This window comes from Myotis brandtii, unplaced genomic scaffold (assembly GCF_000412655.1).
Source record: "Myotis brandtii unplaced genomic scaffold, ASM41265v1 scaffold191, whole genome shotgun sequence".
NCBI lineage: Eukaryota > Metazoa > Chordata > Mammalia > Chiroptera > Vespertilionidae > Myotis > Myotis brandtii.
In genome coordinates this window covers 9,808,963-9,835,423 of record NW_005357115.1, presented here as the reverse complement: position 1 = coordinate 9,835,423, position 26,461 = coordinate 9,808,963, and the positions used below count along the sequence as shown (strand labels likewise).

The following is a 26,461-nucleotide window of genomic DNA, read 5'->3' as shown; positions in this document are numbered from 1 at the left end:
CAGGCAGGCAGGCGAGCGGTTGGGAGCCAGCAGTCCTGGATTGGAGAGGGTGCAGGCTGGGATGAGGGACATACACAAACACACACACACACACACACACACACATGCCCGTGCACGAATTTTGTTCACCAGGCTTCTAGTTAATTATGTATTTCTTATATACATAATTGATGTACTTTCTTTTAATTGTTTTAATTGAGTGGAACATTTTAATTTAGTAACTACACATCAGGTACCATAATGACCAATTTGAGTGAAACCTGAGATTAATTATTTGGGCTAAAATGCAGAGAATGCCATTTTTAATACTTTTCTGATTTTTAAAGTTTATCAGTACAAAATTGGCAGAAGGACTAAAATTTTATTTGAGATCTATTTAAAATGTCACCTATATAATTGTGTTATAAATTCACATCCCATCCAAAAGAAATATGTGAGCTTGACACATCTCACTATAATTAATAAATCATAAAATATGTTAAAATTATGAAATATGAGTTTGGTGTTATCTTTTTAAAATCACTTATTTTACTAAAATATTTGTTTCTATTGATATCTTTCCATAAATATGCCATGGAATATATTAGATTAATTTCAGGAAGCAATGTATTTCAAAGAGAAGATTTTTGAAAAAGAAACTCCATAGGAAGCCATTATTTTAGTTGGGGTTATCTGAATTCCCATTTTCTTTTAACTTAAAATAATTTGCTTCCTACAAATCTTCATCATCATCATCATCATCATCATCATCGTCAGATCTACTTGAGAAACAACAGTCCATGTAGAAAAGTGTTTGGAAATGCTCAATTAATGAATCTTAAATGGCCTCAGAATGATATTTCAATAGAAACTAATACTAAAATTCTTCAATTAGCTTTGCCCAAATAAAAATGTTTTCAGTTGTTAAAGTTTGTTGCTTCTGATGTGAGAATATAACTAGTCAGCTTACTGTGGGAAGTAAATTCTGCCTATGAAAACAAATTTACTTATACTCATCCCCTATTTCTGGTTTCATAGGATCAATACAGGAAGTTAAGATAGGAAATGAATTACTCATTAAAACACATGTATTAAGCAATTTCTATATGTACACACCATGCTAGTAGCTCACATACAGTTTTTATAAGGAAGCATTACTTATAAATCCATAGCTAACATCATTAAACAGGTGTGATCCATACATAAAATGCTTTATGATCTGTCATTATTTAATGAGTGGTTTTAAGGTCTTTAACTGCTATGAGCCACAGACTCTCTGTGGAAGAAGTTAAACATTTAGCAAATGAAAAAAATGAAGGAAATATTTAAAACAGTGTATCTAATTCCCAAACCGAATTTGTGGTGGCAGAGCCTACAAGGATCCCAACTCCAGGCTTATTGTCCTTTCCAATTCCTTCTTCTGGACCAATGAGATGAAATATTCAAGTATTGCATATTATTGGGAAATGATGAGATTCTCTAAGAATTTCTAGTTTCTGAGAGGTTCAATGTGTTTGTGGACCTTGACAATCATTTAAATCATTTTCCTCTTTCTGAATATTTTAATACATATTTACAAACTTCAAAGTGATTAAAGTTTATATTAGTAGATCATTTTAAAATGATCAAATCTATTTTCTTATCAAACTCCATCTAGAACAGTTTCCATTACTACTATAAGAGAAACATATTAATTAAAAAGAAAAAAAGATGAAATTGTCTATTCAGTATTTCAAAAAAATAGTAACTTTTCTACTCTTTTTCCATCATATTTTTCCTGTGGGTTGAATATTACTTCCCACATAGCACATTTTGAACATAATTTACTTCAGACAGCTATACGATACACATTTTCTAGGCCACCAGGTACTGCTATGAGCTATATTTGTTAGGAGGTATTAGCCATTCCATATAGTGTTTGTTAGCTATTGTACAACCAGTTTGTTTTTTTCCTCATTATTGTAATAATTTCAGAAATCTGTTAAGTTTTTGTGGCATATTTGTGTTATGTATGATGAGATTTACCTCATAATACATCTAAAATAGTACCGTGTTAGTTCAGGCTGCTATAGCAAAGTACCGTAAAATGGGTGGCTTATAAAAACCAGATACTTATTTCTCACAGTCTTAGAGATGGAAGGCTGAGATCATGGTCAAATTCTGGCGAAAGCCCTCTTCCAGGTTGAGGACTGCGGACTCCTTGTTGAGAGGGGAAGCAAGCTCTCTCATCACAGTTACAAGGGCCCTAATAAGAGGGTTCCATTCTTACTATCTCTTCTAATCCTAATTACTTCTCAAAGGACCCACTTCCTAATTTCTAATCATATTGGGAAGTAGTCTTTCAAAGTATGAATTGAGGGAGACACAAACATTCAATCCATAACAGGCACTGAGTCAGGATGCTGATTCTAGTTTGGCAGCATATAATTTCTTCTTTGGAAATAAGTATCCAGTTATGTTGTATAATTTCTTTCAAAGAATTTTAATGCTGGGGGCCGGGCTAAGATATCCAATGACCTCAGTACCCTTTGAAAATCATCTGTCCTTTTCAATACTTAATTTACTTACCATTCAACAGCTCATTGGGATATCTAGAGTAACTGTTATTCATTATGGTGTTGAGGCTATAGATCTAAATATGTTTTTATTTCCATTCTTATATTGCCTCATTTTCATTACTATTTAAAACTGGAGATTGGATGTCACTAACCAATCATAAAAAAGGGCACTTTTCTGTAATAAAGGTATAATGTTTAATTTTAGGAGCAGCCCTACATTATTTAAGTACCGAAAATAGACTTAGCAGGTCAACTCTTAATTTTTATTGTGCACCTTATTTATTTGTTATGTGAAACTTTTTAGTCCATTATTTCATCTCCTAGGTGTTTTTACCACTTTTTCTTTCCTTTTCCTAGTTCATTAATGCTTCCATATTCAGGTTATTTTTCCCACTCACAGTTATGATTTGCCTACCAATGGTGCACCTGTTATCATGCACTAATAGTCTGTTAACAGGATCTAGGACTTTCATAGAATTAACTACATGTTTGAGCTGACATATTTATCCTGCTGCTGTATGTCAGTATTGCAGAAATGTTAATCCTTTTACTTGCCCACTTGGTTTATTTTCCTACAGTGTATTAATAAGAGGTCTATTTTATAGGAAAGGAAATCTTTGACTTATAAGATAATTTATTGTATGAGATTGTGGAAAGGAAATCTTTGACTTATAAGATAATTTATTGTATGAGATTGTAGGATAGAAGGTACTTTTTACTACTCTTAAAACTGCTGTTGTTATTAAACTATTGTATAAAAAGTTGTCATACACTTACAGATAAAGTCTATGACAGAGAATATTAAATTAGATCTATGACAAAGATCTACTGGAGAATATTGAGAAAAGTGGGGGGAAATCAAGAAGAATTATATTACATTGCTTATTTAATTTACTTAAGAACCAAAACATATTTAACATTTTCTCATCATTATTGGTGAGGTTTAAAGGACAGGACATATGGTGAAAAGAGTAATAATTAACCAGAGTTTGAATTATTCAAAGACATTTTAATATGATAAAAACAAAAACTTTATTAGGGCTCTGTCCCAATTTTTGTTTTTATTTTAAAGTTAAAATGGAAATATCACACAGTCCTCCATACCACACAAATGCCAAACCAAATCTAATCTAAACTTAGGTTTTCTTTTAAAAATATCATGATGAATTTTAATTATTTCCTTTTATGAATAAAAGTAACAAGGAACATACACATCAGAGGAACTGCTTTATAGTAAAAGAGATAGCCAGAGAAGTGATTACTTGTTTAAAGAATACTGCCCAATAGGACTTTCTGGGATGATGGAAATGGTTGTAATTGGTGATGTGCAGTCTGGTAGCCAGTGGCCATGTGTGGCTATTCAGAATGTGGAATTTGGAAAGTGCAACTGAGGAAATACTTTTTAAATTTTATTCTCTTGTAATTGATTTTAATTGACATTTCAGATGTGTCTTTTGGCAAATATATTAGTGCAGTTTGAAGGAAATTCTTTTCCAATTAGGATAGACATTTAGGATAGACATGCAATTAAATAAATGAGAAAGGGAAAGATAAAGAGAAGTTTATGATTTTCTCGATACTTATTATCACTAGATAAATATTTTTGAAGGAAAATATTACAGTTGACCCTTGAACAAAGTGGGGGTTTGGGCATCATCCCACCATTCAGTCAAAATCCAGGTATAACATAAACACTCAATTAATGTATTGTGTAATTTATATGTATCATATATTGTATTTCTATAATAAAGTAAACTAGAAAAATATGCTATTTAGAAAATTATAAAATAAAAAAATTTACAGTACTTATTAAAAAATATTATAGTTCAAACCCTTGTTGTTCAAAGGTCAACTGTAGTTATGTTCCTGTTGATTACATTATCAAAGAATTTGTTGTAGTTTTCCTATTCTGTCATGTTAATTTTGGAGAAGAAAATACTTTAAATTGAGAAAAATACCTAAGTTTAAGTTTGTTCATGAAAGTAAGAACTGAATGGCTGTGTGTGTGTGTGTGTGTGTGTGTGTGTGTGTGTGTGTGTGTGTGTGAAAGATATGACACACATGCTTGTGTTGATGTTTTGGATGGAGTTCATGAATTGATGTGGTCACAGTATCTTTGTATAGGCATGAATCTAAAGCAGTAGGTAATAAATTTTAACTGGATGAGATTAGTTTGAAGTTTAAATCTTTAGCGTGACAGTTGTTTGGGGTGAAAAGAATGCATACTTTCTGTAATCAGAAACCAGTTTACACAAATGTCAAGCAATAGTTACATCATAGTCATGTTATTCAATTTTTAAAGTAAAATGAATTGTTTTGAATGATGGTCTTAACATTTCAGTATGCTTTTTAAGGGTCCAAGAAAGAAATTTCTCTTTATCTTTCAGTATGTTTTCCTACCATTTCAGGAAAAATAAGATGGGGAATTATAAGGCTACCTTAAAAGTTTGTTTTTGTGGTTATTTGATTTTATGGATTAGTAAATTGGGACAGATAAAGGAGAGATTATTCAAGCTCATGGCTCCCTCCTTAGCATTGGTTTGCATTTCTATGGTCCTAATTAAGTACTAGTCATTAGTCCAAACATTTACACATAGGAAATCTTCAAAGATATAGAATTGCTTGTACCTATGAACAAACTATTTTTTTCTTAGCCTATAACATAAAACTTTAAAAAAAGAAAATGAGTTAAATGTATTTAGTTTTTCTTCCTACTTATTTATTTGTTTAGATTTTAGAAGATTAGAACTTGTTGCTTAGTTTCCAGGAGATTCACTATACAGCAAGTATGTAAAAAGAATAAAAGTAATGTTTTCATCAGATTTTCATTTTATAACTAAAATAAAAAGGCAAATACACTTTATGTGACAAATTCATGTTATATTGCCTAACCTTTCAAATATGTGACTTGTAATGAAAGTGCCTTTTTGTTTCAGATATTCTAAATGGGAAACAAAATTTAATGTGCTGTGAATGAAATGAATACTTTCCTTTAAATTTTAAAGAGCAATAAATTTGCAGAATAATTCTCCCTTTTATTTCTAGTGGTTAGAATGCCCATCGGAAAATGCGTTTACTGACCTGAACCTGCTTTTATACTGTTAAAGTAGGACAAAGATTTTATAAACTTTTTTTCTTTGGAAGTAATTTATTCTAATGCTACAGGGAAGAAGAGTGTTGAGGTATTTTTCTTCAATAAAAGAAACTATTAATTTTTCTTTGACTTTATAGAATCAACATATACATGCAATTGAAAGATTTCTTTCTTCTTGCAACAGAATCAAGAATCCTATATAGAGTCTTCTTACTCTTTTGCTAGGTTACCTTTTAAAAAATAATAGTAGACACATTTTAACAGTAGTTGCAGAAGCATAACACAGCCTTAGTAGTCACTCCAGCATTACCCTATATTTTCCAAATCCTTCATGTTAATTTTCTTTTTAAAACAATCTTTGAAATCTACACAGACTTGGATAGAAGCGTTAGAAATACTTTTTGTACACTCTTCTAGTTTCTATCTGGGTCAAGTCACCCAATCACAGTGAGTTAACAGATAAGATAACAAAGATTATATAAGATAGCCCTGCCTGGTGTGGTTCAGGGCATTAAGCGTCAGCCCATGCACTGAAGGGTCCCAGGTTCCATTCCTGGTCAAGGGCATGGCATGTACCTGGGTTGCAGGTTCGATCCTTCGCCCTAGACAGGGCAGGAGCAGGAGGCAAACAGTCCATGTCCCTCTCTCTCAGCGATGTTTCTTTCTCTTTCTGTGTCCCTGCCTCCATTCCACTCTTTCTAAAAATCAATGGAAAAATATCCTTGGATGAGGATTAAAAAAAAAGAAGAAGAAACTATATAAGATAACACTCATGAAAGTAAATTTTAAAAAATATATATTTTTATTTATTAGGGAGAGGGAGAGATAGAAGCATTAATGATGAGAGAGAACCATTGGTTGGCTGCCTCCTGCATACCCCCCACCCCGAGGATCAAGCCCACAACCCGGGCATGTGCCCTGATTGGGAATCAAGCCATGACCTCCTAGTAGTTCATAGGTCAACGCTCAGCCATTGAGCCATGCTGGTTGGGCATGAAAGTATATTTTAAGTGGTGAGACTACCCAAGTCTTAGTATTTTTTTAAAATTATAATTTCTCTTGAACATTTGGAATGAGTTACTTTAGATCATTGTAACATTTTATAAAACATATTGTGAAAATTTCATTCACTCTGATTATATTTTGCTTTCCAATGATTGATTCTAAAGATTGAAATAAAACTTTTGGAATAACTTGATACTACTGCATTATATTTAGGTGGCAAAAATAGCACAGTTTCTAGGAAAACCACCAACTCACAATATTAAATTTAACCATATTAAATTATTAATACTTAAACAGTTTTTATCTGCAAATAGTAATTTCATATGTTTCAACCTCAGGTGGTATTAGAATAAAGGATATCAGTCTTTGGAGAAACCAACGAATTATTTCTGACAATCTTTCTCATATTGAAATATCCTGCACTGTAAAAGATTACTAGTTGGTTCATTAGGGTGACATTTTAGTCAACCCTGAGAGCTTTCTGGAAAATTTTAACATACTATCTAATTTACTAAGAAAAATAAAACCTCAAAAAACTTAAAAGACAAAACCTGTGCATTTCCTTCAAAATGATTTTAGTGACTTCTTAAATCTTTACATTAAAATAACTATCTATGTATATAAAAGCCTAAGCGACCTGCTGACTGGCCGGTTGCTATGATGTGCACTGACCACCAGGGGGCAGATGCTCAATGCAGGAGCTGCCAAGTTACAGCAACTTTGCAGAGTGCCCTCTCGCACTCCAGGACCCCGCAGGGGATGTCAGACTGCCAGTTTCAGCCTGATCCCCACGGGCCAGGCCGAGGGACTCCACCGGTGCACTGGGCCTCTAGTATATATATAATTGGCAGGTCAATTTTTTACATTTTATGAACCATTTTCTGTTCAGTAATACAAATCTAATTTGTTAGGCTCTAAATTTAGTTTTTCTTTTTACAATATGGTTTACTTAGTCATATTTTTATGCAATGTCCTCTAATTTAATGACAAAATGTTTGTTTTTTTCAGAACAATTCAATAAGTTCGTTTTGGACTGATTTGAGATTCTAAGTATAGATTACTAAATTCAGAAGTATTTGAAAGTCAAAAACAAATAAAAAATCTCTGGCCCAGCTAGTGTCTCAGTGATTGAGCATCAGCCTATGAACCAGGACCACAGTTCAATTCCAGGTCACGGCACATGCCCAGGTTGCTGGCTTGTTCACCAGTAGGGACCATGCAGGAGATAGGTGATCAATGATTCTCTCTCATCATTGATGTTTCTGTCTCTCTCTCCCTCTCCCTTCCTCTCTGAAATCAATAAAAATATATATTTAAAAAAATCTCTGCTCTACATCTTAATGTTGGAGAACCTAGGACACATTGTGTAATATTCTCTTTTGGTAAAACACAGAAAAGAATGTGTCCTATTCATTTTTCTCATAAGGAAAGTCACATCCACGTAAACTTTAGAACAGGTAATAGGTTGAGTAGACCGGGTGTATTTAAATTTATTCTCCCCACTGCAATCAAAGAGCTTTCCTGATCTACTTTCTAATACAGTGATGGTGAACCTTTTGAGCTCGGCGTGTCAGCATTTTGAAAAACCCTAACTTAACTCTGGTGCCGTGTCACATATAGAAATTTTTTGATATTTGCAACCATAGTAAAACAAAGACTTATATTTTTGATATTTATTTTATATATTTAAATGCCATTTAACAAAGAAAAATCAACCAAAAAAATGAGTTCGCGTGTCACCTCTGACACGTGTGTCATAGGTTCACCATCACTGTTCTAATATATGATGACTTCAAACGCTTAGAAAGGAAGCTCTACTCAACTAAATTGGTTTTCTTCGGAGGGTTATGTAGCAGAGATTGAACATGGGTGGAAAAGTACATGTTAACATCCTGCTTGATGGTTTTTGTCAATTTCATGTCAGGAAATGTTTACTTCTCAGTAAGCAATTAAAACAGTAGCAGAAAGTGACATGAGCACTGGCCAGTGTGTCCTTGTTGGTTGGGCATCATCCCATGAAATGAAAGGTTGCTGGTTCGATTCCCATTCAGGGCATATGCCTGGGCCTCAGACTCAATCCGCAATAGGGGAAGTGCAGGAGGCAGCCAAGTGATGTTTTGCTCTCACATGGACGTTTCTCACTTCCTCTCTCTCTAAAATTCAATTGGGAAAAAAAAACTTTAAAAAAAATGTGACATGAGCACACACAGTGTAGGCTGTGATTGCCACAATGTTTATGTCAATGTTAAGTGGAGGGGTCCTAAGTCCAGCCATTGGAATGAATATGTAAATATTACCTCTCAGATTAGATATAAGGAACAACGGAGGCTATAAAAGCCAAGCAAACATCCTCATAATAGCCCCTCATGAAAAGAAAGTTTGAAATTGTATACAATATAGTTTATGTGAGCCACTTAATATACTAATATATTTAATATGTTGGTCAGTAACTATAAAATGCCATCAGGTCCACTGAACAGCTAAAACACTGTGAGAATCGGCCATGTAATTAGCCCGCTTGCCCTTCTTCCCTCCCTCCTTTTCTCTATTAACAAGATGGAGCATTTTGAATCGAATACCATAAACTTCTTTGTAACAAAACTGTCTCCTGTGTGAAGTAGAAAAACAGGCAGTCTCCAACTTATGAAAGTGCTATTTATTCCAAAAGCTCTTTGAATTCATAATTTGAAATCCTTATTATAGTTTCCCATGAAACAACACTGTGAGGCAAGGTAAACTTTTTAAACCACTTCACAAAGGACTCATCTATAATAATAAAAGCATATTATGCTAATTAGACCAGAGGTCCTTCAAGACGACCTTCCAGACGAAGCTGGAGGGAAGCCCAGGTCCCGGGTGCCAGAGGGAAGCCAGTGCCGGCAGCCGGGGGAAGGAAGGCCGCCTCTTGCACGATCTTCGTGCATCTGGCCTCTAGTTAATTCTATAATATACTTGCTTCACAGTATTGTACCAAAAGTATAGTCAGGCATTGCCCCTGATGTACCTAGGGAAGCGTTTTTTAGTTCCCACTGTGGTGTCAGGAATATCTCTTCTGCCGCAAGCTGATTTAGAGATACCACTCCTTTCACTCCTGAGCAGTAAAGAGAGAGGACAAAAGTAGCTCCTTCTTTCCTGAGGTCTCTGTGATGGACCTTTATGCTTCTTTTTCTGTTGAAACTTCTCCTGGTTCTGGCCAGCAGTTCTCTTCCTCCCCCTGACTGCTGTACAAATCCACAGCCTCAATGATTCCTCCACATCCCCGTCCTCGAAGCCTTCCTAGACCATTGAGGTTTTCTAAAGGCTTTCACTGCTAACACCAAAAGAAAAAGATAAAACAAAGAAAAAGAAAATAAAACAAAGCTCCATCCTGTGCTACCATGGGAACCAGACTCTGCCACACTGGCATTTAATCTCCAAAATAAAGGCTGGCTAATGTCTTAAAACCTAATGTGAGGGGCTAGAAAGGCAAAGATAGAAGCTGGCCAGCCCAATGCATGGAAGAAGGAAATGGAATCTTATTCTGCATCCCTTCTCCTGCTGGCTAGTGCCTCCATCAGTTTTGCTATATGTCCTCTACCGTGGATGGCATGGATCGGGGAGGGAAGCCACCTGCTGTTGTGGCATTTTTTGTTGGAGGAAAAGGAGAGCCAAAGCAAATGAAGGCAACTAGCTGAGAAGGAAGGAAACCAAAGAAGAGAAGGAAAGCCCAAGAGGGGCCAAACTTCTTTTGGCCATTTTTAAAATGTAAAATATAGCACATAAGTTGACTACTGCTTGTACATTTAGATGAGCTTCTTTATATAGCTAAACCTAAACACTGATTATACAAAAAAAAAGAGTGATGTGGGATATTGTACTCAAATTTTTAATTTACCCACTGTTCATGATTGCGTTTTTACTTTCTTTGTATTGAAACAAGCACATTTGTTTTCCTATTCATTTCTCTTTTCTATATATGTAATTAAGATTATGTCCAAAGAACGCTGACATGATAAATTAAAGAACTGCCCTTGCATTCTTATAGGCTGGGGGCGAAAGGAAACATTTTTATGGAGATGCTCTTTTGAAGTAATTTAAAAGCATACAATTTAACAGTCTGCAGTTTCCCCCCATGTCAGCACACCACCATCATTCATCACATGATTGATGTGCCTAATTCCCATTTGTGAAGGAAGAATGTCTTATCTGAAAGAAAAATAAAACTTAAGGTATCTTTTTCCTGGTTTTGTATTCTTTTTTTCCACAATCAAAAGAAAGAAAAGAGTGTGATCTTTTTAGTAACGTTGATTATTAAGAGACTCACTTCTTGCACACAGCAGCATTAGGTGAGCAGAATTAAGAAGCCAGGGTTTTCTGCAAACCTGAGCTTTTCCCTACAGGTAAGGCCGGATGGACTGCTTTCTATGTTACCCTAAATTATCTTTACATCGTGGCATGCCAATTTCATCACCTCTGTGTTGCTGCAAAAAAAAAAAATAGTATTTGATTGCATAAGGATACACAGAGAAAGCAAAAGTTGAAGTGATAAGAAAAATGATTCTTTTAAAATAGATATTCTTCGTTTAGTCCAAAAGCCAAATAGGAAAAAGGAAAGGGAAAAATACCTGGAGAATGATTATAAACACCAAGCGCTATCACCATTTATCACTACTTCCAAATTCTGAAATAATATGGGGTCATCTTTAGCTTAACAGACAAATGAACTACTAGTAAAACCAACAAATGGATACTAAAGGCATAAAATAGAATGAACCAGGTAAAGATAAGGTGTTTTTTGTTTGTTTGTTTTGTTTTTATCCTATGACTGAATCTGGGAATATATGGAGACTCAGGGCAAGCCTGCCCCAAGCCAGTTTTACTTTTTTTTTTTTTTGGAAGTTAACATTTCACCCTTCCTTTTACTCTAGTACTTTGATTTTTTTTTTTTAATTCAAGTCTTCTGACATAGAACATTGTTCTGAACTTGGTCAGGTCAGGATTTGTTTACACATTGGGCATGACTTGGATTTGCATAGGAAGAGTCCCATTGGTCAGCCTTGTTTTCCTTATTAATAAGATCTCAGAAAAATGCTTGAAGGTGGGGTGGGTTTAGTGGCACCAGCTGTGGTCCTGGGCCTTCGTTAACAGTGAAATGATTTTACTTTCTGGGAGCAAATCTGTGACCTTTATTTTGTTAGCAGAACTTCTTTCCCTGGTATCCTATTTAGCACATTTTACAAATTGGTGTCAAGCCTGGGCCTGTTTTATTTATTTATTTTATTTTCCTATTAGATTTTCATGCAGCACTTAACCAAAATCTCTTTCTGGGATTGTATTGCTCACAACCATATTTGCCAACTTTTTGTTTACAGAAATTATAAATAGTGCTGTAGTAATTGATAGACCTTCCCAGCACTTGACTCTTTTAAGCTCCCTGATTTTGTTATTACTCTACATATTAAATAGTCTTATTAAAATAATCACCTTAAATGTGGAATAGAATTTCAAGGGCAGTTAGTATAAAATCAAAGTGTGTCTTAAATATTGAAAGAATCTACATCTTTGTATGATTTCACATTGAAATCAATAAAATAAAACTTTAATATTTGTGTTCATGTCATGTCTGAGTTGCCATTGAAAAGTAGCAAACTCAGTCTCATTTCTTATTTGGTAGATTGGAAACCAAACCCACCCAGTAAATGACTATCACATATACAATATTGCTTTCATTTTTAAAATGTCTTTCAAAAATCAACTATGGCAAAACACATATTTTGTATAGATGTTATTGTCCACATTTCTCCACTAGCTATTTCTACTATATATTAAGATCATATGAGTAAATGTGCCTCTGTTGACATTTCAGTTTCCAGCTAATAAATTTAAACAAAATTGATGATTTTTAAATCATTAATAACTTTAACCATTAAAATGTTATTTGTTGAAACTTAAGAAATGATTCATTTTTAGTTGTATTCTCTCATTTTTACACTTGCTATTGTTTTGTTTATCAAAACACTTTTGATCAAATGAGCACTTTAAAGAAAGTATAGCTAATTAAATGAAAATTAAGAATGAGACTAGGAATTTCAACATGGATATACTTTATTATTGGAGAAATTTTGATTGCTATTGAAACCTTTTTCTCTCCCTAGTCCCATAAAACAGTTTTCCCTTACATTCCTCCCTGGATGCCAAGGCCTGTGTCTCAAATAGTTGGTAAATTCTCTAGTGCATACTAATAATAGTGTAAATCCTATTCACTTGTATTGATTAATTGTAGAAATACATATACAAATTTGATTATCCATATGTGGAAATTTATTTAAGTAAATATATAAAATATGTAAATATTATATAGATGTATGGAAACATAAGGAAAAGTTTATCAAATATCTTTATCTTAACTCTGTTCACATTCACACCCTAAACAGAAATACAAAGTAAATAAATCTTGATAAACTTTGCCTAATGGACATTGACAAATGGACTTCTCTTGCAATGGTTACTTTTTCCACTTAACATTTAAAAGTTAGAATTTTCATAATTACAATAAACTATCATTTGCAATAAAATATGAGCACGAAAAATAAGTCAAATAAATTGTAGTCTTTAGTTGCGTATTTATGTTGTGTTTCTTTAAGGAAAAAAAGTGAAGTATTAGAAATACTTAAAGGCCATGATAGAAAGTTGATTACATATTTAGTAGAACTGGAATATCTTTAAATGAGACTTCATGTTTATTTTTCTTTCATCGAAGTCTAAATCAGAATTTAGAAATAGAATCTTTAAGAATGGTATAAAAAAAGCTTTAGAAGTTATTGCCTAGAAAAACCATGCCAGCAACATGTAAGAATGTTTGCTTTACACAAGGCAGTGAAAGACTTTAAAACTCCTTGTTCAGGAAATACCAGTATTACTGAAATTTGGTCATATTTTTTAAATGCTGCCAGTGGGAGAGAACCTGCTCCCATGGTTTTGTTTTCCCCTTCGGACGGTAGCCATGGAGCACTGCATGTTGTGTTGGTGCCTTGCATGAGGAAGACATGCAAAGGCAAGGTCCAGTCTGCATGCTGCTTAATGAATGTTTTTCCTTTTTTTCTCCCTCCTTGTCATGTGCTTTCAGAAGACAACAATGTGGAAGGTGGGTGCTTTTTACTCTTTTTTCAACTCTCATTTGCCTTTTATTTCTTAGCATTAACAGAGTACATCTCAAATTTAGACGGTAAGTTGAACACCTTTTTGAGCATTTGTTGATTTGTGGATTGTCCATCACTTTTCATATAGAACACTCATACTCTGTACCCCAGGCACCCTGCATATATGAAACGCCTTCACCCTTGATGCCAATCCTTGATGGATTTCAGCAGCCCATATTAGAATACGTAATTGCAGTGTTCTGTATGGAAAAATAATGCAATCCATTTTTAAAAAAATATTAAATGAGAAAGTATTTATTTGCAGTTTCAGAACATAGTGCATGATCCTTTCTCCATTTTTTTCTTGATCAAAGTGATTTTTTTTTCTTTTGGAATTGTTTAGCATCACATCATCTCAAGCCCATTGGTTTAGTTTTAAATGAAATGGTTAATAAAAACACAGAATAAAGTACTGACTGTAAGTAAGAGGCATATATTTAGATTAAAAAATAAGCCTTTGGCCAATGGAAATGAGAGCATACAGTACTCCACCATGATTAATGGTAAGTATGTTTGTAATATTCTGTGTCTGTTAAGTAAAACTACAATATTTATTCAAGTTTTTAAAACATTATCTCTCAAGAAATTTTGACAAAGGTATATGTATTTTTCTATTGAATCCAATAAATTCAGCATATTTCAGCATTCTACTTTCAAAGAACTTAAATGTGTTTGTCAGAGTGCTGTCAAACAAATCTCTTCATTATAAAAATTCAAAAAGAACTAGGTAGAGCTTAGAATTCCAGAAGGAAAGATGGTATTCTATCAAATTATATAATTATAGTATTAAAAGTTTTTGCATAAACAATTTACCAATATCTACACTTCAGAGGCAAACATTCAGCATATTTCATTTTGCTGCAATATTTCGAAATAAAATCATTCTGTAAAAATAATAAACATTTGTTTTAGAACAAAAGTCCTCATCAAATGTTATAAATTATAAAGTTACTAAGATTTGATGTGTCAAATCAAGAACAATTCATGGTAATATAAAGTTGATCAGTAGCAAGTTACAGCATATTATTTGTGATTCATTCATGTAAAGTACAGTTGCTTGGTTGCTGAACATGTCTATTTTATTGTTTAAGAGATTAAAACTTCAAAAGAAATCCTCAATGATTATTTTCCCAAGTGCTGGCTCTGTATAAGGCTTCCGTTTTTCTATACTATAATTGTAATAGCATGTGAGCATGCACTTGATAGGCCTGATATTTTTCAAAATCAGTCTCATTTATATTGTGCATGTTAATTAAGATGGAAAGTTTTTCTCAGTATCTTTTTAAACTTCTTTTGCATTTCCTTAATCATCCTGTACAGTTTCATGTTTTCATTCTTTTTTCCCTAAATCCAATTGCATTCCAATGGGCTTTAAAACCAGCTGAATAAGCGTGAATGCCTCTCTCTTCACACACAATCATCCCATGAACATTTTTGACAAAATTTTCAGAATGTAGGTCCATAACTATTGTAATAAGTTTACTTAATCATAATTTTAACCTACTGATTTATAAATTAACTTTGGTAATATAGTGGAGTTCCCTTAGAAGTAGGAAATCTAGCATGAGGAATGTGAATGCTTTAGAAATCTATTTATTTTCATCCTTACTAGGGTCGTATTAAAAACCATTAGAGCTGTCTAATATATTTTGTAAAAGTTACATCTGATACAGGGATAATTCCCTGATTTAGTCTACCCAATGTTATAAGCTGTTATTAGTAAATATGTAGAGTAGTTTTAAAAGTGAAATTAAATGAAACAATTACATCACTTGGACAGATAAGCCACTATTTCTAGGCATATGAAATAATCATGAATCACCAACTGATCATAAACTTTTTAATCTGTCTGTGTGATTATATTTTCTTGTTAAAATCACTTAGAAAATGCAAAAAGAGGCTGGATTACAGAAACCTTAAACTATGTTTAATAATTTTCATGTAATTATATGATGATTTTAATTGTGTATGCCCAAAGGAATTTTTAATATCCACAAAATTTTAAGGAAATAACAGATTATTTTAATAATGATGCAAGTAATGCATAATGTTACGTATCTCAAGTAAAGTCTCAAATATATTTAAAATAACACAAGGAAAGAGAATATAAATGTTATAGGAATTGTATGCATACTATAATGTTGTAACATTTCCCCGTGTTTTTTAATATACATGGATTGAAGAGTAGCTTTACTCCTGAATTTAGAATAAAAACTAGGAATTATGCCCTTCCTTAAAAAGTGTCTACTTGGGTAGTAAAATATATTTCTAAAAGAATATTTGTAGTATTCTTTAGAAAAGGAGATCTTCACTCTGAAGTTAATTGTCAAGTAATAGATAATAAATAATTTAAATGAAGGGAATTCAGTACTCTTTCAGAAAACATCCTTAATGAAATTGTTTCTTATATGTATTTGTATATCACTTACATTAACTCATAGTTTAGTATTTAAGTTATGTTTAAGTAAAATGATAAATAATTTGTTCTCCATGGAAAGCTAATTGAGCCTATTTAAACCTGATGCATTGTTTCTTAATAGTAAATTCTAACTTTGCAATTGCATGTCTAATGATCTTTTTATACGAACAAGCTTAGTTAGTTGCCACATGTGTCAGACAAGGAGACATTTCTGCATTATCATTTCAGTGTGACTAAGTTTTTTTTCTTTTCATTTAATTATGAAACTTCTCATTTTCTGATGAGGGGAAAAAGATCAGACCCAGCCCATATTTCAGGTATTCCTTTGGGTTTTTACAAATATAATTGCATCACCGAAGACTGACAAGCCCTGTGGAGGCTGAGTTCAAAACAGTCTCATCGCGGGGCGTGAAGGGCAGATGCAATATGTAAGGGATTGGTTGGATTTTAAGTCATGCTCTTATGCTCTTCATTGTTCCAACTGATACATAGAAGAAATACACAGTGCAGCATATGCCAGTGTTTAAACTACAGTTCTGTAACTCTTTGCCCCAAAGCATTCCTACCAGGGGTTGAAAGAATGCTTTTTGATTTGCTTCTGTGATACAGACATGTCTCATAGGAAACAAGATGTCTGTCACTGAACATTTTTGTCACTGTGACAACCCCGCCTTCCCATGCTCCCTTGTTTATTGCTGACTGTGCTCTTGTTTCCCTTCAAGGTCTGGCGCACCTGATGATGGGCGACCAAGGTATGGGCTCTGTTCCTTTTCCACTCTGCTTCCAGTGTTTCCTTGTTTCGTAGCTGCTTTCACACCATCACTGCAAAGGATGGGCAAATGCTTGCAAATTATCTGGCTGCAAATTAAATACATACTTTTGTTCACATTTTTTTTTCATGTGTTATTCTCTTTGTATGTTGGTTTGATTTGTGGTTTGCTCCTTTGACTTTTTTGTTTTGTTTTTGTTCATTCTTTGCACTGTAATATCTGAAAATAAATGAGACATAAGGACTTGTGATTGAAAGTTTCCATACGTTTATCAGCATATGCAATTTTCAGGGTAGTTATAGTAAAGAAAAACCAAGAACCATCACAAATTAATATTTGAAAGAGGATATTCAGTTTAACCTCGTGTACCAAAAAGAGTCCATTTTTCACCCAATGCATGGCAGTTTGGGAACATGCAGACATCTTTGGCTTCTGGCTTCTAGAATGCTGAGTCTAGTGCTCCACAGAATCAATACTTCTTTTACCTGCAGTCGTTATGTATCTCCTCTTTGTGTAATATTTTAAAGTGAGCATGGGCTTTCCAATTTCCTTGCATGTACTGCCTTTAAAAAAAGGCAGGATTGTCAACGTATACTGATTGTATTTCCATTTGTTTTTAAACCCTTACTTATGCTTTCTTGATTAATTTTCAAAGAGTAGTGCATTTGCATATATTCATAATTCTTATTGTTGTTTCTCTCCTCTTTATTCTCTTTGTATGGAAACCCTTTCTTCATGGAACCATTTCATCAAATCAATAGGTAAAAGTAAAGGTATTACACTCTTTTATTTCTACTTAATATCACCTGTATGAATTACAGTGTCTCTAAGTTATGCAAATGTATTTGCACCTTTTGGTATTAGTAATGGGCACTGGGAGGTAGGTATGAGTGTTAATGAATATTTTATGAACTTAAGGTAAGAGAAAATCCATCAAAATGTTTCACTCTTTGTTTCTCTTGCTCTTTAGTGTGATTTTTTTTTGTCAGCTGCTTATATAATTAGTGTATTTAAAAATTAGCTACAGGTTTCGGTGTCAGTTTTTGCAGTGTCATTCAATGGCAATTAAATGCTGTGTGTAGTCACCATGAATATATCATCCTCAAACTTTTAACTCTGGAGCCCACCTACCCCTGCCATTCTGCCTTGGGATGTAAGTCTAAGCATGCGCAGCATTGAAATGGTCCTGCTCATCACCATGCTGTCTGCTAGAGGTCATATGTGCACATTAACTTCATGATATCCTGGAAAAAGCAGTACTCTGAAAGAGAGAAACAAAGGAGCAAGATAAGCCTGTTCTTTTTCTGTGCATACTAACTCTGTTTAAGAACGTTACCAACCAGGCTCCCATCCCTGCATCACTTGGTAAGTCAGGCATGTGTACTCTTTGACAGCATTGGTGCCAAATTGAAAAGCATGTATAACTCACCATTTAGAACCATCCACATTGTGTTGAGTGTTTTCATTGAAAGGAGGTACATGATAGGCAGCTGTGACAAATGTGTATCATCACCTTTAAAGTAAACATTTTAAACAATGTATCAGTGAATTCCATCTTGGTCTCCCGTTTTGTGGGGTTTTTTAAATTTTGTTTTATTTTGTTTGTTTGCATTTGTGTGTTTTTTCCCTGGTTATTTTAAACACAGGAATGTATCTTATCCTTGAATTCTCTGTATCTTTCTTATGCTCTGAATCCTAATCCGGTGAATTGGGACCAAAGCCCACAAGTTCTGCAGCTTCACGTTTGTGTCATCTAGCAGGGACACTTTTCTGCTTAAACAAGCACCTGAACATGAGCTGAGCAATAAGGAGGAAATGGTATCGATGTTTTAAATGTGTAAAGTAGAGCTTTAGAAACAAATGTTGTTTGGATACTTTGAGTTTATAAAAAACAACAGATGCTTATTGCAGTTTGTGTTTTGGTCAACCGGTTTTTTAATAATATAATTGAATCTCATTTTAACTTTCCACCAACATGCAAATGACAGTATGTATTGATTCTTTTCGTATGCCATTGGTATTTTGTGTACCATTTGGGGTGCTTTTAAAACTTGTTGTTGAGGACAAATTGCCACCCACTTTTCTTTCTCAAGTGGGCATTTCCCACCTATTCCGTAGTGTAAGATTCAGAATGGCATAGAGTGAACTGTATTTATATTTTATTTTACTGGCTGAGTGAAGTATATCTATGTGTGTTTGTGTATATGTTCCTGTGTATATTGGTATGAATACATATACGTAGACAGACTTTCTAAATATGCACACATGTATTCATTATGATGTGAAAAAGTAACCTTTAAAAATAATTCTCTAATTATATAATCTATTAACACTACATAAGGAATAATTCATGTTTATATTAAGCTGGTATTTGTTTTGGTGAATTAATGTTAAGTGTCACTTCATCCCGTGTTCCTATGCCAGACCTGTTTTCTGTTATGTGTGTCAAGCATATTTTTTGCTAAAGTTTTCATCAAGTTGTCTTCATCAATCTGCACAAAACTACAGAGGCCAGGACTTTGTTTTTTCCTTTACATGCTTCTGTGAATGGGACCAGGATGCTTTTCGATATTAAATGGGAGAAAGAAGATGGAATTGAGTATTTTGCAAATAAGACCGGTCCCTTTGCATGTTGTTTAATTTGGTGTCTAGAAATGAGAAATGTGATTTGTAAGTTTTCTTTAATTGCAAGTTAATTCAACAAATCTGTATTCTAGATCAAAAATCCAATCTTGACGATGCCATGCATCCACACCCAAGGAGTGTCATTTATAGTAGGGAAATGAAAACGTGAGCAAGGGAGTCACATGACAGAATGGAAGTGCTGTGCGGGTGGGAAAAGGCAGTTAAAAACAGGACATGAATCGGGGTTGCTCATAGGTTGATGTCCTTGCCTGTTGGAGAAGTCGCAAATGGTCTAGGAACTTTACATTTTAACTTCCTCTATAGGTTAGATCCTAGTTGTACATAAAATGCCCAGTATAAAATAATAGATATGAATTATAAATTCATGCCTCCAAATATTTCTGTCACAATATAATCTTGGAGAATTTTTCTTGACACTACTTGTCTCTTTAGGAGAAGTGATTTCAGGGTCTCTGGAATGATTCTCTCTGGATTAATGTCTTTTTATTTTTTTCGTTAATCCAGAAGCAAAATTGGATTCAGGAGCATTATTATTATTATTTCTTCTGTATGGATTCTTAAATATTTTCTAAAAAGTTAAATGCCCAGTGATAAATGAATACCTTTCATTAAAAAAAGAACAAAAGGAAATAAAGTAACTCATCTAAAGAGAACATTTCCTTGTGATAACCTTCTTCATCTTCCTCCCCAGTCCTCTCTGTAGAGGTAAGCACTGGCATCATAGTGCTGTATCCTTACAGAGTTGGTGTGGATCCTTCCATACTCCCTAATTCATTTTTAGGGTTTGGAAACTGAAAAATCCCTTACCATTTATACATCACAAAAACAGCTAAGTCAACTAGAGACACTGTTATGTGCTCACAGAATCAAAATGAATGAAATGGAAGCTTTCTCCTTTTTCCCATAGGACATTGCGTCTCATATTTTTATTTATTTTTTGTTAATCCTCACCCAAGGATATTTTTCCATTGATTTTTAGGGAGAGTGGAAGAGAAAGGGAAAGACAGAGAGAAACATTGATGTGAAAGAAACACATGGATTGGTTGCCTCCTGGATGAGCCCTAACTAGGGCCAGGGCCCAGGGAGGAGCCTGCAACCAAGGTAGGCAACCTTGACCCATGACCCTTTGGTCAGCAGGCCAAGGCTCTATCCACTGAGCCAAAATGGCAAAGCCGTGCCTCATATTTTTAATTGGTCATTCTGTTTCAAACTCTGGATTCAGTTATTTGGATAGGTTTCATGTTTTATAAGCAAGAATATGTCACCTTTAACTAGATACAGTTAGGAATAAACACTCTTTCAGTGATTTATAGCTTTTTTAGGTATAGCTGAAGAGATATTCTCTAGAACAAACCTGCTTGTGACTAGATGGATCCAAATCATTGTGAAATTGTGGTTGCTTTCTTTTTAGATCTGTAATTTGTCATTGGTATTGTTGGGGCCATTGATAATGCTAATAACTTCATTCTCCATTTTATTTTACATATAGGTTTATCTATTTACCTGGGAATTTACTTTTTTGTTTTGTTTTTCCATGTATGTTTAACTGGTCATTTCATTCCAACAATGATTAAATTATATTTTACTATTTAATTATATTTCAATGGTTGTATGAAAGTAATGAGTGAATATTTATATGAGAACATGTTAAAGTAACTCCCACTGCAGATCCAGCCAGCATGGCTAGTTAATAGCTCAAGAGCTCAGGTCAATAGTTTCCAGATAAGTGTTGATGTTTTGATTGGAGGCCGGATTTTTTCTTCATAGCCATCATCATAATTGTAATTACATATTTATATGAGATTATAAATCTAATGTCAACTGTTCCTAATAGAATGTAAGCTCCATGAGGGCAGGAAGGTTGTCTTTCTTTTTGGCCATGTGCTTCCAGAGCATTTTTCTAACTATCTTGACTATTTCATTTTCATGACTTAAGTATGTGAATGGGCAGGGAGCATGTTGGAAGAGGAATATGTGAAGAAGGACATGGAGGATTTGGTGTGGGCAAAGTTGGGGGTGGAAACGAGAAAGAAACTTACTGATATAGGTAGAAAGGATAATAGCAACAGATTGCATGGAATCCTCTCAGCCTCCGTCTCTAAAGTTTCTTTTGCTTCCTATCATTCATATCCTTTTGCAAAGTTGCAGTGTATCTTTCCAGTAAGGCACCAATCTGCGGTCAATTTAATATGCCTTAGCATATGCACAGCAATGGGTCTGTAAGGAAATGAAATCAATCAATTTTTGTGTTTTAGGTTTTCAAAAATTGTCATGTTATTCACTGTCACAGTGGCAAATAATCAAATTTTGTTTTCTAACTTGCACTATTCGTGCAAAAGCAGGCACAGAAATGTTACTGCAATTCAGATCTGATGTTCTCTTTTGTGGTTCGCATGAGTTCTTTTTTTACTCATATTGTGTCAATTGTGATATACTATACCATAAAACCAGTGTTTAAATGGGGTTTGGATGGTAAACTTTCAAAAAAGCCAAAAGTTGAGTCTTATCTTATGATATGAGAATATTTACTTTTCATTGCATTCATAAATCCTACAGCATATTTGCAAAATAAATGTTCATTTGACTCTTTCAAATGAACATTCATTGTTTGCTTATCCTGGTTTCTCATAGAAGGCCAAGGTATTACAAGTGTCAAGCATATGATCACACATTTTATAGGTGCCAAAATTGTACTGTATTAGTGAAAATTAAGTTCTTCAAATAATTTATGAAGAAAATAAAATTAGATTTTTCTCAAAACTAATTGTGTTAATACCTACATATAATTGATCACTACAACTAATTGATAAGCAACATTAAAATTATGTTTTAAAACTTTATCTGTAATTTCATGCCATGGTGAATATTCTATAATATCTTCTCTTAGATAGATTTGAGATTTTTAATATTTAGAGAAGAATAAAGTATTTAGTATGTTTTATACATTCTGTTTACAAGATTTTTGTTACCATCTTTCAACTATAGTGTTGGTATATAGCTAAGTTGTCTGTGAAGTACCCAGCTCCCAGTCACCAATATCATGATGCTTATTTGTTTTACAACTTTTAAATACATATGCTATGGTTTCTGATGTAGAACTAGTTTTGAAAATATCATTTTTCTCTTCTTCTGTGTGGCATATTAAATCAAATTTCCTCATTTATCTTCATAATATAAAGGTCTTTTTAGAAGCATTTGTGCCATGGGTAAAATCTTACTGTATTTAAATGCCTATGTTTGGTGCATATGGAAATTAAGAAATAAATTAATTTGAATTGTCTATTATGATTTCTACTGTTGCAGTACCGGATGCTCTTCATTTGCAGCCACAGCACATGGAAAGACCAGAATACCACTACGTAAAATCAAATATTAAATGTCTACTTTATCAGTAGGATGTACATAGAAGGCTATGTGACTATTAGAAATGGTATTAATTTTGCAGTTCTCCTTTAGCCTACATGCCCATCAGTTCTTGGTATAATCAACAAAATTTACTTGAAGAGTAAATATGTATTATCTCTTGCGGCTATTTAATCAATTTTGTCATTACATTTATTACAAATAAAAGTCCCAGCTCCTTTGTATCTCTGCTCATTTGGCTCTGTGATGAGAAGTTTTCCATGTACTTATACACTCTAAAAATGATGACATTGAATGACTGATAAATTTAACAAAGATTTATTAGACTCGAAGGGATTAATTTATCCTCAGAAAAGAGCACAGAAAGAACTCAACAGCATAACAGTTTAGAGACTGAAGTGGTATAAATGTAAATTTAGAAGCTTTATTGAAATAGTACATAGCAAAACACTTAAATTATGACATACTGGATTTTAAAAGGATGATTCCTTTTCCAAAGGAAATGATTTGTTTAAAGATATTAATCTTATTTACATTTTTAAAATGTATTTTGTGAGTTTAGTATTTTTTTTAAAGCCAGCATCACCACAATTAGGCTGGTAAGAGGGAGTTTCTTAAATTATGCTGGCCAGTGATTTTTAGAGAACAGTGTAATTTCCCAGAGTGCTTAGCTCATATGCTAAAGAAATTTGAATCTTTAATTATAATTATAGAATTGTAGGGTAGGAAAGAACATTACTAATTATCTTAAAAAATAAACCTACTGTTGACACTTTTTGAAATATAAGACATGATAGGGAATATTGCTTATATAATAGCAATATGATAGATACTTTGATTTAAAATAACTGATATATAATAACCAATCTTAGAGAGATTTTAAAGACTCCGTCCACTTACACACCAGTAATCATAAAACAGGGTTTCATCCTCTTATTCTTACAAAGTAAATTTAGAGGTAGTTTTAAGGAAACCAACCATAGAGTATTATATAGGATACTTTTGCTTCTCATTTTTAAGGTTCCCATTTTAGGGGAGTAAGATTGCACTTTTTAACAGGGAAACAGTATAGTATGTTTGCAAATACTACAATGAACATTGGTAGAATAAAACATTAAAGGTTGATTCTACTCAACCAAAATTACTTAGTTATTTCTGTAACTTCACACTTTCACATTCTTTTACATACAATGATGACACTGAAATGGACTTGGCTCCCTATTGAACAAACTTAGGAGGTCATTGGCTATGAACTGCTTTTTAGATTCACATTTACAGTATGAAGCGTACAGGGAGGTAAATATTTTCTCATGGACCAGAAGTACCATCCAGAGGCAACTTTTTCATCAATTAATGTTTTGTTTTTTTTCACTAAGGACTTAGAGTGATATCTGAGTTGAGCTTATACTAACCACTTAGTCACCTGAAAACCAGATTTTCACAGAAAAGCTAATTAGAGAGTTCTCTTTTTAGATATCTGTCTTTCCTGGAAAAGTAACAACATATAATTACCTTGAGATACTTAATCATTAGCTAATCTTCTCACATTCTTCAAGGTTTTTCTCAAATGGCACCTTCTCAAGAGATTTGTCTTTACCATTTTATATAAATTACTAGAGGCCCGGTGCACAAAAATTTGTGCACTCGGGGGGGAATGATATCTGAGTTGAGCTTATACTAACCACTTAGTCACCTGAAAACCAGATTTTCACGGAAAAGCTAATTAGAGAGTTCTCTTTTTAGATATCTGTCTTTCCTGGAAAAGTAACAACATATAATTACCTTGAGATACTTAATCATTAGCTAATCTTCTCACATTCTTCAAGGTTTTTCTCAAATGGCACCTTCTCAAGAGATTTGTCTTTACCATTTTATATAAATTATAATTTTCCTCTCCTGAAACTGAACAATCTAGTTTCTCTTCTGTAACAATTATTATCTTTTAACATACTTGAAATTTTTAGTTTATTTTGTTGACTGTTTATTGTCTGTCTTTCTCCCACTGGAAAATGAGAAGGCAGAGATCTCTGCCCTGCCTTCATGTATCTCGAGGGCTCCTGGAACAGGGGCTGGCACAGTAGGTAATCAGTAATTCTTGTGTAATAACTGACTGATTGGCTAAACAAGTTATAAAATTTCTCTTTAGAGTTTAATTTGGATATTATTTCTTTCTCATCAAATGCTAATTTGCAAATTTCTCTTTTTGTGTCAAGGTAAATCTTATGAAAGACAAAGCAAATAAAATCAAACTAAATTTTTCTCCGTGGACTGGGAGTGAGGATGATTCTGACTTGACTCTCTTGGTCTTTCTTATTTTCTGTCCTATTTAGGTGTTCTCAGAGAATTTGAAAGGGACTTGAAAACCACTCCAACCGCTGATGGTCAAATCTTTCCTTTAAAATTTCTCTAATATTCAGTCTTAAAGGGATATTTCTTTAAGGGGACAGTAATTCATCTTTACATGTCTCTCTGTATATAACAGGTAACTGGAAGAGGCTCCTGGAAGTTCGGCTTCTAAATAACATGCGGCTTTTAGGAAGTACCTTTTGGCAATTTGTGACATTGAGAAAGCTTCAGAGAATGAAGTGGATCTCTGCTCCTTTACGTTCACGTGACTTACCCTGTGCTTCTAACATTAAAAGAAACAGATTTAGTCTTCTCAGGCCCTCAAATAGCTACCTACACTCAAAGGGCCTCTGAAATTTTTCCAATCCAGGGAAAAATGATCATGTGTTCGACTGCATAATTAGCGAGTAGTACAGGTCCCCGGCCTGCTGTCCTAAGTGTGGAACCTGTGCTGAGCAACCACATGGTAGGAAATCTCTCAATTAAAAAGCAACAAAACTGCAGTCCTAGGGCCACATTTCCCTGAAGATGAGAGTCATATCCCTTGTCCTTTTAGTAGAGGTAGAAACAAAGAGAGAGTGTCCGAATGGTTTCATTCGATCTTAGTCACTATTCCTGGAATCGCCAATCCTTATGTGGGACTGTTACACATGGTGTAAAGCCACAGCTATTTAGAATAGATGTTTTTAAGATTGTTGACATTAAATGTAAACAAGAGGATAATAATAGTTACCATTTTTCAGGACATGTCTTCACACATTCAAATTATATCTACTTATACAAAACATGTGTTCCCCTAAATGCAGGTTTTCCTTTTCTGCTTGGCTTCTTTGCCTAGGAATTACCATGTGGCTGTGACTACACGATAACTCATTTAGAATAGGAGAAACACCAGTAAATTGTTAGTATTTACTTTTATTACGTAGCCCTGATATAGACCACAGAAGTACACTACTGAGATAGTGAATAATTCAGGAAATAAAAATGACTTCCATGTTATACGAAGTTTCTAAGCAATATATATTTTATTTGTTTGGCCTCAATTACCTGGTCAGCCGGCCCAGTTTTTTCATTTCGTTTTCTGGACTTAGCATTGTAAAGGC

The 26,461-nt window shown here is 33.8% G+C and overlaps 1 protein-coding gene across 3 annotated transcripts in view; it reads left to right on the top strand.

The window, feature by feature from the left end:
• The window catches only part of NRXN1 (neurexin 1), a 944,853-nt gene that overhangs the window by 21,677 nt on the left and 896,715 nt on the right, over positions 1-26,461 (top strand). For all 3 annotated transcript variants that reach the window (XM_005864821.2, XM_014538489.1, XM_014538488.1), the window contains 3 exons: positions 13,745-13,759; positions 16,956-16,985; positions 17,765-17,776. In XM_005864821.2, coding sequence (XP_005864883.1) covers positions 16,970-16,985; positions 17,765-17,776 — 28 coding nt within the window. In that variant the 5' untranslated portion in view covers positions 13,745-13,759; positions 16,956-16,969. Of the gene's footprint in view, positions 1-13,744; positions 13,760-16,955; positions 16,986-17,764; positions 17,777-26,461 lie in introns of those variants that run through there.